Source organism: Vicugna pacos, chromosome 24, assembly GCF_048564905.1.
Source record: "Vicugna pacos chromosome 24, VicPac4, whole genome shotgun sequence".
In the NCBI taxonomy this organism is placed as follows: domain Eukaryota; kingdom Metazoa; phylum Chordata; class Mammalia; order Artiodactyla; family Camelidae; genus Vicugna; species Vicugna pacos.
The window spans coordinates 1583605-1602169 of NC_133010.1; the positions used below are offsets into that span (position 1 = coordinate 1583605).

General features: G+C 38.6%; 1 protein-coding gene across 3 annotated transcripts in view; it reads right to left on the reverse strand.

Moving 5' to 3' along the window:
- Window positions 1-18565, reverse strand: part of LOC140688958 (ankyrin repeat domain-containing protein 26-like) — a 55546-nt gene that overhangs the window by 27320 nt on the left and 9661 nt on the right. For all 3 annotated transcript variants that reach the window (XM_072948914.1, XM_072948915.1, XM_072948913.1), the window contains exons 7-20: window positions 16921-17139; window positions 16258-16309; window positions 15814-15883; window positions 13117-13177; window positions 12842-13029; window positions 11425-11557; window positions 10956-11017; window positions 8207-8267; window positions 7932-8119; window positions 6515-6647; window positions 6046-6107; window positions 3461-3554; window positions 1016-1044; window positions 760-832 (exon numbers count right to left, since the gene is read on the reverse strand). In XM_072948914.1, coding sequence (XP_072805015.1) covers window positions 760-832; window positions 1016-1044; window positions 3461-3554; window positions 6046-6107; window positions 6515-6647; window positions 7932-8119; window positions 8207-8267; window positions 10956-11017; window positions 11425-11557; window positions 12842-13029; window positions 13117-13177; window positions 15814-15883; window positions 16258-16309; window positions 16921-17139 — 1425 coding nt within the window. The remainder of the gene's footprint in view (window positions 1-759; window positions 833-1015; window positions 1045-3460; window positions 3555-6045; window positions 6108-6514; window positions 6648-7931; window positions 8120-8206; window positions 8268-10955; window positions 11018-11424; window positions 11558-12841; window positions 13030-13116; window positions 13178-15813; window positions 15884-16257; window positions 16310-16920; window positions 17140-18565) is intronic.

Here is an 18565-nt window from a genome sequence, read left to right on the forward strand (position 1 = left end):
ATTTTCTAATATACTAAACATCAATAGATACAACCCACTTAACAGTTCTTCAGAATTTTCAATAATTTTTAGTAGTATAAAAAAATCCTAAACCCAAAAACTTTTAGGATTATTGTTTTAAAAGATCATATCTACCAAACATTAAGGTAGGACTAATTACTTCCATCATTTTTAATAATCAAAGACACCACACACACACACACACACAGAGAGAGAGAGAGCGCTAATCAAAACATCCAGTTGCCTTAAGACCTTTGGGCTAGGGAAATAGCTCAGTGGTAGAGCACATGCTTAGCATGCACAAAGTTCTGGGTTCAATCCCTAGGACCTTCATTAATAAATAAATACAGAAATAAATATCATCAATGTGATAGTGCTAGATGAAATAATTAAAGTGAAATATGACTGACATGTTAGCAAGTGAAGCTTTGCTCTACGTAAAGGTCAGAATTCAATTAAGCATTTTAAAACTCTGGAAAAATCTTAGAACCTAATAATCAATCTCTCAGAATCCCTGAGAAGTACAGGGACTCCAAACTGAGCACTTTGGTGTCTCCCAACATCAATAGAAACATCCAAGTCAAAGCTGACATTTTAAAACTCTATTTCTTACGCTTATATATATTTTTCAAACATGGATACCGATCATAACATCTGCCTTACTTATGTCACTTTCAATTAAGTTAGAAAAAATAGAAGGAATTAGGAATAAGAAGACTGTACTTCATTTCATAGTTAAATTTGTATTGCAAAATTTACCTGATTTGAATCTTTGTAAATTCTTCATTGCTCGTGTTTTTTTAGGAACAGAATCTTTCACTCCAACTGCAGGCTGAATGGTTTTTGAAACAAATTGATTAATCATGTGCATTTGATACAATCTGTAGTAATAATTCAAGGGGGGAGGGTCTAGCTCAGTGGCAGAGTGCCTGCTTAGCAGTGCATGAGGTCCTAGGCTAAATTCCCAGTACCCTCATTAAAAAAAAATTAAACATAAAAGTATAAAAGTTTTTACCTTCAGGTGAGGATGTTTTTCAGTAGAACCTAAAAGCCAAAAGGGACACATAATCAATTATAAGTAAATATGAAAGCCAACTATCCAGTCATGCGGTTAGTACTGAGCGCAATCCTCATGCTTGCTTTGGAAATGAACACGTTAGGTTTCGGTGTTTTGTTTTTCAGGGGCAGTTAGGACAGCAACAAGACAGACATATGAATCCATTATAGATACTGAATAAAGAGCAGGAATATAGGTTTAACAAAACATGCAGTTAAGATGTCAAAAGTACGAGTACGTTTCAAATGACTTTATAAAATAGAAACGTGCACATATACAAGTGTGAACATGCTGCCTGAGGAGGAGAAAAGCGATCTGTAATCAGAGGAACAAGTTATGGCTCCAAGAAGACAAAAGTGAAAGCTGATGGTAAAATGCAACAGCACATCTTTCATGCGACTGACACTTAGACTACAAGTGTTTATCATGCTCTTCAATTTGTCCTGTGATTCAGGAAGTCCACAGTTGTGATGGCAGTTCATTTGAATGTGCACTTCACTTCTCGTCAGAGAAAGTGTTACGAATTGATCAGCCTGGATACACACTTGTAGAATAATCGTTCATAAAAATATTCATTTTTTCCCATATCCACATGGGCTACCAGTATGCCTACATTTCTTGGATCCTCTAGCCATCAAAGTTTCTTGATCCACTCATGCAAGAAAGAATGTATACTGAGTTTTCAATATTGAAATCTGGTGATCAAAAAAAATTTCATTGCCACAGAATTATTAGACATTAAAAGTCTTTTATGTTTCAAAACCTGTGTAGTATTCACTGAAAATAACAACTTTAGCATTTATGGAATGAATCCTATTAATTTCTTTTATTTCCAAAATTGGTTTGGTAAATCAGGCTAATGTATAAAAGGATTCTTCTGAAACAAATATCTTATCAAAAAATAACATATATTAAAAACAACAACAACAACACAGCCAGTGCTTCATATTCAAGTTAGTCTCATTTGAATAACAAATACCAATACAACATTTATCTTTGAAGCCTGATAGGAGGAGAGGCTGTGGTTTACCCCAATTCTAGGCCCCCTCCTGATTCCAGTATTCTCTGGATTGGCAATGATCTAACCTGGCTTCAGTGCAAATACACTGATGCCATCGAAAAGGAGTTCTCTCAAGTTTCCTCCTCAATTCCAAAATCACCTACCTGCGGCTTTTTTTCCTCCTTCCTTCCTTTCACTTTCCTCTTCAAAGGTACCTCTACATCTGTGGTCTTAATTCTTCCCCTTTTCTATTCTTTTGATGGACGATCCTCACCACTTCTTTTCCCTCTCTGCTTAGCAGCAGTAGCTTACACCTCTAATTTCTACTTCAACTCTTTGCCTCCCTCTGGCTATGAACGTGCTCAGAAAGAAAAACAAAATCGTGCCTTTCCTTGTTGCTGTTGTCTTTAACTTCCCAGTGGCTCTTCTTCCAGATTCCCCTAAACACAAGTCTACCCTCTGAGCGTGATCTGAAGACCAGCAACAAGGGCATCACCTGACAGCTTGTTAGAAATGCAGACCCACTGCTCAGAATGTGCGCTTTTCACTGGGTCCCCAGGTGACTAAAATTTGAGAAACTCTGGTCTATACCGAGTCTGCTTCTATAGCACTCGGACTTAACCGATCCCTCTGAAACAGCCGCATGCGTCTCCCAGTAACACTTCCCCAAAAACTGCATCAGGATCTGCAGACTTTTCAGTGGACTCTTTACCAGGCTCCAGCTCCCCTGACCTCCCCGGAACGCACCCTGCTCTCCACCTCTTTCCCACTCTCTTCTGTTGGCCTATGAGACACCATCCTATAAGGCAGCAACACGCTGCATGACACGAAGGTCGAGACATTGACAGCTGACCACACCCGCCTGTGCTCACCGGCAGCCACACCCAGCTCCGCGTGATCAGGTACCGCAGTCCTCGCCGCCTTCCTAACGGTCAGGGGACGGGCGAGTGGGACATTCTGCTGTGCCTCCCGGACAAGGTTTGGTGCTGGAAGGAGCTCACTTCATACCCGTCTCATTTCAAACACTCTTCTCTTCCTTCTTCTAAAGAACTATTCTACATTACCACCTCCTGCCAGGGACCCCCCTCCTTTTCCTTCATTTACTCCCCTCCTCTCTACCTCCCTCATTCTTCACTCCCTCCTTCCCTCCTCCTGGTTTCCTGACTGTCCTCAGGTCACAGAGCATCTTGAAACAAAACTAACAACTGAGCTCCTTAAACAGCATTCTAGTTTAATCTGTTGCTGACACCTGGTAAGATATACAATTTACTTCCTTTTCTCCTCTTTTTTCTCACTGTATGTTCAACAGGTGATTTTCTTTGGCTGAGAGAATAGATCCAAATCCATGTTTTAAATCAACATTCTGTAAAATGACTTTTTTTGGAATAAAATACAGTACTTACTTTCTATTTGTCCATTTAATGTATTTTTTTCTCCTAGACCTGCAGCTCCAGATAAATGATCAACACGGTTCGGTAGTTCAATCTCAGAGATACTCTGTTAAAATTAATATTAATAATGAGTTGCATAAAGATTTCCTGATCCCTTTCTAAGAAAATACCTGCGTTTCCTATCTTATTATTATTTTTTTTTAATTTCCTACTTTAAAAGCAATTAGACTCGAAAACAAAATAAGCATATCCTGGAAACCCAAACATTTAAATAGAAAATTTCATATGCACTCTTTAGAGCAAGTCTATCTTTTATCTTCAGTTGGCTTTTGATCTTCTGTAAACTGAGCATGGAAAGCTAGAGCAAATATTTTCACAGACAAAATACTGACTGACATGCAGATTTCAACAAAGAATTAACTTCAAAGCACCTAATTCCATTTTGCATTCCTCGACAAAAGAAGAGGACGTTTAAAAAACATAAGTATTTTTATACGTATAACTGAATTGCTTTGCAGGTACACTTGAAACTAACATTATAAACTGACTACACTTCAATAAAAAATTAAAATACATATTTAGATATATTGTTTAATAAGTATGCTATACATTTAAAATGTTTCTTAGGACAGATACTGTTTTTAGCATTAAAATAACATACATGGCATGAAAACAAGCCTTGGAGCCTGTCATGTTGAGTATTAACAGAACACTGTGGAAACCGCTACATTTCAGTAAACAAAGGCTCAGCAGAATCTCTTATTTGATAAAACTTTTATTGATAGGGAAAATAGTTGAATAAAGTACCAAAGTAGAAAGAAAAACATTCGTTTAAATTAACAGAAGAAGAATTTTAAACGTAGCTATGCAGCTCTTCAAAAAAGTACCATAAGCTTTACTTTACTTAGGGAAGAAGAAGAACACTCTTCAGTGACCACCCTCATGTGCCAGGCCCTTATGATGCACATTCTCTTCTCTACACACAACAATAATAACAGTGACTCTAAGGACGGTTACCCACTTGCTGCTCTTGCTGCTTCCTGGCCACTCCAAGATGCTGGAGTACCGTGATGAGCAGATGTGACCCGCTATTCTCTCTGTCCGGAACTTCCCTCCCCTGGACCTTCGTGTGACTGGCTCCTTCCTGTCCGTCACCTGGCAGCTTTGGTCACACTCAGCTCTTTCCTGACTACCTAAATTCCACCCTTACTCCACCCTCGTCCTAACTACAAACTCCCCCACTGTTGTCGAACCTCACGCTCTCCACGTTCCTTATGTGAAGGACTTACTGTCCCTGATACAGGGTTCCTGTTTACTTGTTCTTCTGTTCCTGCCACTACAGCCTAACCCCTCAGCTGCTACATTCAGTGTCTTAACTGCCTGGTGCTAGTTGGTGTTCAGGAACAGGAATTTATTTAAGGTCAAAACATGGAAAATCCCCAGAAGGCGTCAAGTACCAAAGCACTACGTACCTATCGGAGATCTCCGATAATAGCCTACCGACACTCAACATACCCCAAGTGAGAAATCCCCGTGCCCGCTCTAACTTTCCCACTTTATTGTCCTTCAGATTTTAAAAAGGTGTCCTCAACATTTCAGTAGGTCACTAGTGGCCACTGTGATCATTCTTACATTTCTATAGCACCCTTTGCAGTTGACAACGTGTTTTCAGATTTGTTACCACATTTTTGTTCATGACACATAACCTGAGAGGTAGGCATCAGTACCATGTTTTTGAACGAGCTCACTGACATTCAAACAAGTCAGACAAGTTTTTCCAAGATCTCACAGTGGGTCAGAACCAGGATGCTACCACGTCTGCTGACTTCAAGTACAGGACCTGCCGAGATCCAAGAGTTCAGGCTCTTCTGACCTCTTTCCACGGCTATCACCTTGCAATAGGTCATCACTACCTTGTACTTAGCTTCCTTCAAGTTCGGTCGCCATAAAGGTACTCAGTGCATGCTATTTTCTACCCAAAATGGGCTGTCCTCAGTAAAACATCACTAAACCAAACTGGCGGTATTTTAATCCCACATATTTATTACTATTCCCCATGCTTTTGCTTCTCCTGAAATGTTCGCTGCAGATCTACTTGACAATCCAAATATAATAATGCTTTCAAGTCGCAGGCACTGTCTTTCCAAGGTCAAAGTGGTTAAACAAACAAAAACACCGGTTTTTTGTGTTTTTTTTTTTTTAGTACAACCTGTTTCTCTCTGAATCTAAGAGTTTTACACATTCACTTATAACAAAGAAACAAACATCTGGTCACAGGCCGACCAAGAATTATTTTCTTCAGTTTTTAGAAAATGTAACTTCAGAACCCAAACCGATTCCCTGTGACTTCTAAGCCTTGGCTTTTGCACTACATACAGCAGTTTCATTAGGCGAGTCTGGAAAATTAACACAAGTGCACTCTGCAGTGGCATGACATGTAGCACGGAATGACTTTACTAAGTGAGGGTTAAAGTGAGGAACCAAAATTTTGCTGGGCAAATGTAAAAGTGAGAAAGTGAAGTCAAAACATCCCTCCATTTATGTTTCAACATCACGCAATGCTTACATTTGAACATAATAACAATAGAAGACAGTACCTCAAAAGCCCGGGATGATTCTGCATCTTTCTTTCCTTTGAATCTTAATGCTGGTGTTGCATCTACAAAATGCAGTCACAGATACATTAATGAGAACACACACCACTGGGAAGTTTAAATACACATAAGTCTATCTTGATTCATGAATATGTCAATAAATTAAAGTGGCACGAAAGAATTTCAGAGGGTTGAAGCATTTTCTGGAAGAAAACTTGGTCGTAGTTGGGATATTTATGAAGGAAGATGGCAAAAGAAAAACACTTAAGAAGAAACGGATATCAGATTTGGATCTACACACTTCAGATTTTTTACACTACTTTTTTTTTTTTTAATGGAGGTACCGGGAATTGAACCCAGGACCTCGTGCATGCTAAACGTGTGCTCTCCCACTGAGCTATACCCTCCCCCCTCCAACCACACTAGCTTTTAAGCAGAGAAGAAAACCCATAGATGCTCCCTGACTTCCCACCTCTGTCACTTTTGTGTGCTCCATCTCCATCAGTAGAAATCAACTTGCTCTGATCTGCCTTCTCCTTTAGAACACTGTCAATTGCCCGAGTGCCGTTCTCTTTTCCCCCAGTTTTTGGCTTTCTTGCCTCTCCCTATAAAAACAAAACACAACGTAACAAAAACCCAACATCAGAAAACATCATATTCCTACACTTGGTCATTCAATCAATCAGTCAGGAAGACAACATATAGTTACTGTATCCATCAAATCATAGGCATTCTCCTGGGAGAAGCTGGCAATATACATAAAAGACAGATTCTGCTCTATACTCTAGGGGAGGTAGAGACACATGAAAACGAATCAACACAGACAAGTTACCATTCAACAGCTCTACACCTGAAGTGAACAGATACAGTAAGGGCACAAAGCAGAGAAGAGACTTGCTGCATGTCAATAGCTCCGGGAATGCTGGGAAGACCAGACTGTGTCTTAAAAGACAGACCCAGTGCAAAGAGCAGATGTGAAGGGGGTTCTAAAAAGGGCAGCCTGAGCCAAAGGTCGAGGTGTGAAACAGCATGATAAGTCACATGGAAAACTAGAACTCAGTTACTGGGGACGGAATGGAGAGACAAAATTTGCTAGATTAAATATAAGACATCACTTCATTAATTTAAATGTGAGGCTATCTAAAAAAATAACTTCAAGTTAAAACTAGCTTCCATAGGGAACTGTATTCAATATCTCACAAAAACACTATAATGGGAAAGAAAGAAAAATATATATATATATATATTTATATATATATATATATATATATAACCAAATCACTTTACTGCACACCTGTAACTCATACAATACTGTACATCAACTACATTTGAATTAAAAAACAAACTTGTATAACCAAAAAGAAAAAAGGTGAGGGTCAAATTTTCTTTCTGTTGTTCATAAAATCAGCTCTATGTCCTTCAGAAGAGTCTGAGCACTTTCTTCCATGACCTGACTTTTCCTTCTCTTAATTTGAATTAGAGATAATTTCTGTCATAATGTGTGCTATAGAGTTCCTGCTCTCACTTAACCCCACTATTTCTGCTGTGTCTGTATAATCATCTCTCTCATTTTGACACTCATACATCTTGTCCTTATTAGATGAACGCTTCCCCTTTGTACCCCTGCCCATCTTCATATTCATCCAGCTGTTCTTTCCTGTTGCTCTCTTACTCTTTCTTTTCTTGATGGCATATCTGAGAACTGTTTATTGCCACCAACCTTTACAAATCTCAGTCCTGCACGTGTACCTCTCTTGTTGTCACACTGTTTTCTATTGTGATCTTGAGGACTTCCATTCCTCTGTAGGATCCTTTTCATCCCCATGAGAATCAGGGGGACGGTAAGTGAAAAAGCACAGGAAGGAAAAGTTAAAAACAAAACGGCTTACCTCTGAAACACCAAGGACTACTGAAGACGTGAGAGGTTCCGGTGCTGGGAAGGCAGGATGAGAAAAGCCTGAAACTTCAGTGGATGGTTGGGAAAAGGTTCTAACTGCATCTTCATTTTCACTATTAGAATTATGGTCCTCAAAGACGGTGCTAGTTCCTGGTTTCAAAACACCATCTTTTGCCTCGGCTGTAGTGAAAACAAGGTACGGTAGATGAAATGATCTGTAATTTCTCATCAGTGAAAACACAAAAAGACAGTCTTCAAATAACTTACTGTTTATCACGGGTTCTTCCCAGGCCCGAATTAGCTTGGCAAATCTTGGATGCCGGACTTTCTAGAGAAGAAAATTGCAGCTTTAAGAACAACAAATATGAAATTGAATAAAGTAACTGTAACATTCCCCATTCCTAGATGATCTAACACAAAGAGCGCTGGCTTTGGAGTCATTCAGATACGGATTCAAGTCCCGGGTCTGTCATTTACCAACCTACATCTTCTCATGGGGTGAGGATTATGACAGATAACCTCAGGGGTCCCAAAATGTTACTTTCTTTACCCCTCATTGATTATTATACAAACACTATGGTATCCATTAGATGACTTTCTTGACCAAAATGATCTAGAACAAAATCTTATACCTGATAGTTTAGAGTCGTATTGAAAAACCTCACATTAAGAAATTTAAAGTGGTGGTTGTATTTTGAAATGTGCTTGCATGATTTATATATGTGTGAATGATCTCTCATGGGGGAAATATGAGAGTTTACTTTTTAGCAGTATCTTATTTGGATGAGTTAGAACAGCAAACAGTATAAGCTACTTCTATTCCATTCGCCAAAAAGCTACAGACAAATGGTTGTTCATAGTCAGTTACTTCTAAGAAAGAGGAATAAGAACAAAAGTAATTCTGAGGGGCAATGACTCATGAGTGAAAGCCACACACATAGTAAACAGAAAGCTGTCACTAAATATGTTCACAGAGGCAGAGTGAGATGGACTGAAAGAGCAGACACCGAGGAAGTGTTTTCTGCAGAGAAATATTAGGTTTGGGGAAAATCATTAAAAAAAAAAAAGTGGGGAGGAGGAAGAAAAGAAAAAATGAGACATGACTAGTGAAGTACAAACTTAAGGCAAGTAAAAAGGAAAATGTAAGTATAACAAGGCATGTGGAGAAATATATATATTTCAGCATTTATATATAATAGATCAGGGATGTATCAGTATTGTTAGGGGTATACGATGAGTGAAAGCCTCTGTTTTACCTTTTTATTATATATATATAAAAATATATAAGTTATATATGCAAGTATATATATTATTCAGCAAATTTTATAAAAATATGAAAATATATGGCATATAAAACATATATATAAAACAAAGGCCTTTCTTCATAGTATATCCCCAATAATACTGACTTGTATTACCCCACAACTGTTTGTAAACACTGCTATAAGTAACAGTTAAATTTTGTCACTGTAAGTCACTCAATTGAACATGGTCATCTCTCACCACCCACTGTTCTCTGTCTGGAACGTCCCTCCCCTGGACCTTCGTGTGACTGGCTCCTTCCTGTCCGTCACCTGGCAGCTTTGGTCACACTCAGCTCTTTCCTGACTACCTAAATTCCACCCTTACTCCACCCTCGTCCTAACTACAAACTCCCCCACTGTTGTCGAACCTCACGCTCTCCACGTTCCTTATGTGAAGGACTTACTGTCCCTGATACAGGGTTCCTGTTTACTTGTTCTTCTGTTCCTGCCACTACAGCCTAACCCCTCAGCTGCTACATTCAGTGTCTTAACTGCCTGGTGCTAGTTGGTGTTCAGGAACAGGAATTTATTTAAGGTCAAAACATGGAAAATCCCCAGAAGGCGTCAAGTACCAAAGCACTACGTACCTATCGGAGATCTCCGATAATAGCCTACCGACACTCAACATACCCCAAGTGAGAAATCCCCGTGCCCGCTCTAACTTTCCCACTTTATTGTCCTTCAGATTTTAAAAAGGTGTCCTCAACATTTCAGTAGGTCACTAGTGGCCACTGTGATCATTCTTACATTTCTATAGCACCCTTTGCAGTTGACAACGTGTTTTCAGATTTGTTACCACATTTTTGTTCATGACACATAACCTGAGAGGTAGGCATCAGTACCATGTTTTTGAACGAGCTCACTGACATTCAAACAAGTCAGACAAGTTTTTCCAAGATCTCACAGTGGGTCAGAACCAGGATGCTACCACGTCTGCTGACTTCAAGTACAGGACCTGCCGAGATCCAAGAGTTCAGGCTCTTCTGACCTCTTTCCACGGCTATCACCTTGCAATAGGTCATCACTACCTTGTACTTAGCTTCCTTCAAGTTCGGTCGCCATAAAGGTACTCAGTGCATGCTATTTTCTACCCAAAATGGGCTGTCCTCAGTAAAACATCACTAAACCAAACTGGCGGTATTTTAATCCCACATATTTATTACTATTCCCCATGCTTTTGCTTCTCCTGAAATGTTCGCTGCAGATCTACTTGACAATCCAAATATAATAATGCTTTCAAGTCGCAGGCACTGTCTTTCCAAGGTCAAAGTGGTTAAACAAACAAAAACACCGGTTTTTTGTGTTTTTTTTTTTTTAGTACAACCTGTTTCTCTCTGAATCTAAGAGTTTTACACATTCACTTATAACAAAGAAACAAACATCTGGTCACAGGCCGACCAAGAATTATTTTCTTCAGTTTTTAGAAAATGTAACTTCAGAACCCAAACCGATTCCCTGTGACTTCTAAGCCTTGGCTTTTGCACTACATACAGCAGTTTCATTAGGCGAGTCTGGAAAATTAACACAAGTGCACTCTGCAGTGGCATGACATGTAGCACGGAATGACTTTACTAAGTGAGGGTTAAAGTGAGGAACCAAAATTTTGCTGGGCAAATGTAAAAGTGAGAAAGTGAAGTCAAAACATCCCTCCATTTATGTTTCAACATCACGCAATGCTTACATTTGAACATAATAACAATAGAAGACAGTACCTCAAAAGCCCGGGATGATTCTGCATCTTTCTTTCCTTTGAATCTTAATGCTGGTGTTGCATCTACAAAATGCAGTCACAGATACATTAATGAGAACACACACCACTGGGAAGTTTAAATACACATAAGTCTATCTTGATTCATGAATATGTCAATAAATTAAAGTGGCACGAAAGAATTTCAGAGGGTTGAAGCATTTTCTGGAAGAAAACTTGGTCGTAGTTGGGATATTTATGAAGGAAGATGGCAAAAGAAAAACACTTAAGAAGAAACGGATATCAGATTTGGATCTACACACTTCAGATTTTTTACACTACTTTTTTTTTTTTTAATGGAGGTACCGGGAATTGAACCCAGGACCTCGTGCATGCTAAACGTGTGCTCTCCCACTGAGCTATACCCTCCCCCCTCCAACCACACTAGCTTTTAAGCAGAGAAGAAAACCCATAGATGCTCCCTGACTTCCCACCTCTGTCACTTTTGTGTGCTCCATCTCCATCAGTAGAAATCAACTTGCTCTGATCTGCCTTCTCCTTTAGAACACTGTCAATTGCCCGAGTGCCGTTCTCTTTTCCCCCAGTTTTTGGCTTTCTTGCCTCTCCCTATAAAAACAAAACACAACGTAACAAAAACCCAACATCAGAAAACATCATATTCCTACACTTGGTCATTCAATCAATCAGTCAGGAAGACAACATATAGTTACTGTATCCATCAAATCATAGGCATTCTCCTGGGAGAAGCTGGCAATATACATAAAAGACAGATTCTGCTCTATACTCTAGGGGAGGTAGAGACACATGAAAACGAATCAACACAGACAAGTTACCATTCAACAGCTCTACACCTGAAGTGAACAGATACAGTAAGGGCACAAAGCAGAGAAGAGACTTGCTGCATGTCAATAGCTCCGGGAATGCTGGGAAGACCAGACTGTGTCTTAAAAGACAGACCCAGTGCAAAGAGCAGATGTGAAGGGGGTTCTAAAAAGGGCAGCCTGAGCCAAAGGTCGAGGTGTGAAACAGCATGATAAGTCACATGGAAAACTAGAACTCAGTTACTGGGGACGGAATGGAGAGACAAAATTTGCTAGATTAAATATAAGACATCACTTCATTAATTTAAATGTGAGGCTATCTAAAAAAATAACTTCAAGTTAAAACTAGCTTCCATAGGGAACTGTATTCAATATCTCACAAAAACACTATAATGGGAAAGAAAGAAAAATATATATATATATATATTTATATATATATATATATATATATAACCAAATCACTTTACTGCACACCTGTAACTCATACAATACTGTACATCAACTACATTTGAATTAAAAAACAAACTTGTATAACCAAAAAGAAAAAAGGTGAGGGTCAAATTTTCTTTCTGTTGTTCATAAAATCAGCTCTATGTCCTTCAGAAGAGTCTGAGCACTTTCTTCCATGACCTGACTTTTCCTTCTCTTAATTTGAATTAGAGATAATTTCTGTCATAATGTGTGCTATAGAGTTCCTGCTCTCACTTAACCCCACTATTTCTGCTGTGTCTGTATAATCATCTCTCTCATTTTGACACTCATACATCTTGTCCTTATTAGATGAACGCTTCCCCTTTGTACCCCTGCCCATCTTCATATTCATCCAGCTGTTCTTTCCTGTTGCTCTCTTACTCTTTCTTTTCTTGATGGCATATCTGAGAACTGTTTATTGCCACCAACCTTTACAAATCTCAGTCCTGCACGTGTACCTCTCTTGTTGTCACACTGTTTTCTATTGTGATCTTGAGGACTTCCATTCCTCTGTAGGATCCTTTTCATCCCCATGAGAATCAGGGGGACGGTAAGTGAAAAAGCACAGGAAGGAAAAGTTAAAAACAAAACGGCTTACCTCTGAAACACCAAGGACTACTGAAGACGTGAGAGGTTCCGGTGCTGGGAAGGCAGGATGAGAAAAGCCTGAAACTTCAGTGGATGGTTGGGAAAAGGTTCTAACTGCATCTTCATTTTCACTATTAGAATTATGGTCCTCAAAGACGGTGCTAGTTCCTGGTTTCAAAACACCATCTTTTGCCTCGGCTGTAGTGAAAACAAGGTACGGTAGATGAAATGATCTGTAATTTCTCATCAGTGAAAACACAAAAAGACAGTCTTCAAATAACTTACTGTTTATCACGGGTTCTTCCCAGGCCCGAATTAGCTTGGCAAATCTTGGATGCCGGACTTTCTAGAGAAGAAAATTGCAGCTTTAAGAACAACAAATATGAAATTGAATAAAGTAACTGTAACATTCCCCATTCCTAGATGATCTAACACAAAGAGCGCTGGCTTTGGAGTCATTCAGATACGGATTCAAGTCCCGGGTCTGTCATTTACCAACCTACATCTTCTCATGGGGTGAGGATTATGACAGATAACCTCAGGGGTCCCAAAATGTTACTTTCTTTACCCCTCATTGATTATTATACAAACACTATGGTATCCATTAGATGACTTTCTTGACCAAAATGATCTAGAACAAAATCTTATACCTGATAGTTTAGAGTCGTATTGAAAAACCTCACATTAAGAAATTTAAAGTGGTGGTTGTATTTTGAAATGTGCTTGCATGATTTATATATGTGTGAATGATCTCTCATGGGGGAAATATGAGAGTTTACTTTTTAGCAGTATCTTATTTGGATGAGTTAGAACAGCAAACAGTATAAGCTACTTCTATTCCATTCGCCAAAAAGCTACAGACAAATGGTTGTTCATAGTCAGTTACTTCTAAGAAAGAGGAATAAGAACAAAAGTAATTCTGAGGGGCAATGACTCATGAGTGAAAGCCACACACATAGTAAACAGAAAGCTGTCACTAAATATGTTCACAGAGGCAGAGTGAGATGGACTGAAAGAGCAGACACCGAGGAAGTGTTTTCTGCAGAGAAATATTAGGTTTGGGGAAAATCATTAAAAAAAAAAAAGTGGGGAGGAGGAAGAAAAGAAAAAATGAGACATGACTAGTGAAGTACAAACTTAAGGCAAGTAAAAAGGAAAATGTAAGTATAACAAGGCATGTGGAGAAATATATATATTTCAGCATTTATATATAATAGATCAGGGATGTATCAGTATTGTTAGGGGTATACGATGAGTGAAAGCCTCTGTTTTACCTTTTTATTATATATATATAAAAATATATAAGTTATATATGCAAGTATATATATTATTCAGCAAATTTTATAAAAATATGAAAATATATGGCATATAAAACATATATATAAAACAAAGGCCTTTCTTCATAGTATATCCCCAATAATACTGACTTGTATTACTCCACAACTGTTTGTTTGCAAACACTGCTATAAGTAACAGTTAAATTTTGTCACTGTAAGTCACTCAATTGAACATGGTCATCTCTCACTACCTGAATGCTGCGAATTATTACTAGAGGGAGAAAAAAATAGATTTTGGAAAGTTCCTAACACATCAGCTTTCCACCTAGACAAAGAACTGGTAATCAGGATTCTAAGGATAATAGATAGCTTGAAAAGATATATTTCATGGAACATGAGAGGGGGCTAAAAGAAGGTTAAAAAGTTTTCATCTCAAATTCTAAGCTCACAGTTGGTGGATATTGAAAAACAGACTGTAACCTTTTCCTATTTATCATATACTTCTTATCTATTTCCTCGGCATTTATGACATATTTCCTCTCATAACAACTGAACTTTTACAGCCTAAACAAAGGGAATAGAAATTTAAGTCATATTTTTAGAATTCAAATAGATTTCATTATGATAGAGTGTGTATGTTATATCACCTGCAGCATGGTGCAGAATTCCATGTCTCCTCATGCACTCACATTCATAGAATACTAAAATGCTTCTTACATTTAAGACCTTATTCTAGGTGCTCCAGGAAATGCACAATTACGTTCCCTAATCTCTAGCGGTGTATACTGATGCAGGGGCTATAAGATGAATATGTAAATAACTACACTACAAAATGTCTGAAACTTGAAATTTTAGAATGGGACACGGGGACTGGACATACTTTTTAAAACTGTAATATGAAAGAATTCTGAAATAGGTTTCATCATATGGTTGTTATTAAGAGTCTACTTTTAAAGCTGGCTGTTATTTTAGGGAAAACATGTATTCTTCAGTTAGATGCAGAGTTTTGAATATATTCATAATGGGATAATTTAGAAAACACAGAGGAATCTCTTTATAATATGGATTTTGAGAAACAGAATTTTAATTTCTAAATTACTAGAATTTCAACTATTATTTTAGTCTTAAATGCAGAACCAGAGAGAGAAATAAAGTAAAAAAAAAACAACAAAAAACAAAACAACCCTCTTACCTCACAACTCTCTGATACCAAAATAGTAAGTGTCCAAGGGGGAAAAAAAAAGATACATGCTACGTAAGTTTTGGAACTGAAAGGCCCCAGGAAGAGGCCATGACTATCACAGTAAGTAGCTCTGTGCACTGAAGAGGTCCCTGAGGCACAAGTATTATACAAATGCTGTCAGTGTGGTTTGAAAGTCAAAGAATCCTTATCCTTGGCCAAGCTTCACACCCTCCTCTATTGTGGGAAACCTTTCCACGGTACAACTTTGCTGTCACGATCTATTTTCTAGTCCATTTTGCTTCAGCCTCATCTTCAGTATTTACCAAAGTTAAAAAAAAAAAAAAAAGGGAAAGAAAAAAAGAAAAAAAACCTGCCATATTTTAATAAAACGGTTTACTCTGACCAACTTTCTCATACAAACATAAAACAATGATAGGCAGAACACTGCTAAATTTTAAGAGTAAATACTACACAAAACTAAATTCAGAGAAGAAAAATTAATTTCACAAGAAAACACTTTACCTTGGGAGCAAGATCTAAGTTACCATCTGATGGAGGCCGTGAATCATCAATATCATGTTTGGGTGAAATACTTTGGAGAAAAATACACATCAAAAATGAGTGAGTTCATTTCTTTAAACAAACAAGTCACACAAGTCTATGCTGAGGGATGAGAAAGCAGATTTGGGAGCCAGGCTGCCTGATGGTTAAGTCACAGGTTAACTACTTGTTAACCATGGAATCATGGGTCAACTAGTCAACCTCCTTAAGCTACAGCTGCCTAATTAACTAGAAGTAAGCTATAACAGCACAGCTACTCTGCAAAGCTGTTGTGGTGACTGTACGAGGTAACAAATGCCAAGTACATAGGTGTCTAACCCAGAGTAGGACACTCAACAAGCCTTGTTTCTTTTCTCTGTGTTCCCTCAGTCAGCATGTAATTTTTAAAAATCCATAAAATCCTACCTGCTTACAGAGATGTCTTCAAACCTTGGTGCAACCTTAATCACTGAAATCTCTATTAAAGAAGAAAGTAAAATAGAATTTATTTGGGCAATAGAAAAATACAGAATATTAAAAGTATGAGATCAATGTTTTGTTAAAAAGCATTCCATTGGGACCACACCTGGAGACTACACACTTGAGTGAATACTGAGTATACTCCTGGCAAGTAATTAATGCATAAAAACCACTTCCCCTCCTTTATATTTATCAAAAAAAGAGGGTGTTTATCCAAATTTGATATTTTAAAGTGAACTGCTGTTTACAAGGACCAAAATCCCAACCAAACTTTATGAGACTCACAAAAGAATGATAATCATTAGTAGAATCAGTATCATAAACTGACAATGTCAAGCTTACATAGCATGGTATTTCTGGACGACACCCATGGGACAAACCCACCCTGCCATTCGGCTTTGTCAACCTCATGTTGTCTGGGCACGGTCATCCCTATTTGCTCACATGCGGTCTAGGGCTGCTTTCACACTGCAATGGCAGACATGAGTGGATGTGACAGACATCACATGGTCTAAAATATTGACTCTCTGGCCCTTTACAGAAAAAGCTTGTGCATCCCTGCTTTATGTCATAACAGGAAACCCTAAGACTCAAATCGAATCTTCTTACTCTTCTGCTCAACATTCTTCAGTGGATCCATGCAGCTGCCATTGCTGGTTCCCAATTCGACATCCTTTTCTTCTTCGTTGTCCTTGCTGGACAATTGCAACTTTTCTTGGATATTTTCTGCCCCAGTGTCCTTTTCTTCTTCATTGTCCTTGCTGGACAATTGCAACTTTTCTTGGATGTTTTCTGCCCCAGTATGCGAAGAAGGTAAGCTCTCCTTAGCTGCAAAAAGAGAAATGATTGTTTTACGGTCATCAAAGTAACTTCATTTCCTTTCCCAGTGGCTGCTTTAGGAATGAGCATGTGATGTAGCCCAGCCAATAAGATGCTAGGGGAAGTCTACCGGAAGCGTCTCTGTTTCCTTCCTAGTTAACAGAAAACATGCAGAGAGAAGCAGCCCTCCTTGCCTGCGGATACTGTCATGTGAGAAGATGATGCTTGGAGCTGCTGCTAATCAGCAGACCAGGAAAGGTGACAACAAACACCAGCAGCCTCATAGCTAAAGGAGGGATAGCGTCTGGGATCCTGATGACATCACCGAACCTTCTAAACAATCCTGACTCCTGTTGCTCTAGCCACTGTTACTTAGGGCTCCTATTATTATTTGCAGCTAGAAGCATTCTGACAAATCTCCCAAGGTCTACAGCAGACCTCCTCCTTTCTATAGTACTCGAAAGGCTTTCAGAAGCATGCCTGAGCGAGGTAGTCACCTCGTTCCCAACCATTACTACAGCATCCTTTCTGCACCAACAAAATGAAACTCATAGATCCTGCAAAGTTCACTGGCACATCTTAGCCTCTGCACCACTGTCCTTTCTGCCAAATGTAATCTTCAAAGATGTTCCACCCACCAAACACTGCCCTCTGCCTCCTTCCCTGGTAAACTTCTACTTTCTCTGCATGGCTTATCTGACATCCTACCCACTTTTAAAAAACTTCTTTCCTCACCATGGACTTAAAAGTATTTGGTACATATTAAATACCAATTAAAAAGTACATAAAGACAGTTACAAAGTCCTAGTGGGCTCTGGGACACAGTAAGCACAGAATAAAGTAAAGCCAATCATAAAAATGAGGATGACAGTAGCAAGCTCTTGGAGGCCAGGAACTGTGCTTGTGACCTGTTTGCATTCTGCAATGTCAGAGTGGTGCTTAGTACCTAAACGACACTTGATAGTCATCTGTTAAGTGGATGAATTAACAGATAAGAATGTTTTTTTTGTAAGTCCTGTTTAAAAAAATACAGACATTAACCAGGGACAACTCTGTTGTGTTATGAGCACCTTGAAGACCAAAACTCTGTCTATTCCATCTCTGTATTTCCTACAACAGAAGTTCTTTGCTTGATCAAAATCTACCAAGTTAAAGGTGCCCTCATACAGTTCAGACTGAACAGCACGCTAGGGGTCACATCTAGGCAACACAGTCGTCGTCTTTTTTTTTTTTTAATGTGAAGCACTTCTGTGCTTTCTTTACAATTTGTTGAGTCCTGAGTTGTGCTATTTGAGTATTTATTATCACAACCCTTTAACTAATGGCAACAGAAAATCTTGTTCTAACAAAATAGTTTCATGACAAGTATCCCCAAAACAGAAGAAAACATCTGACTCTCATGAAGGCGACATGTCGCACTCTGCACTTCTGAGGA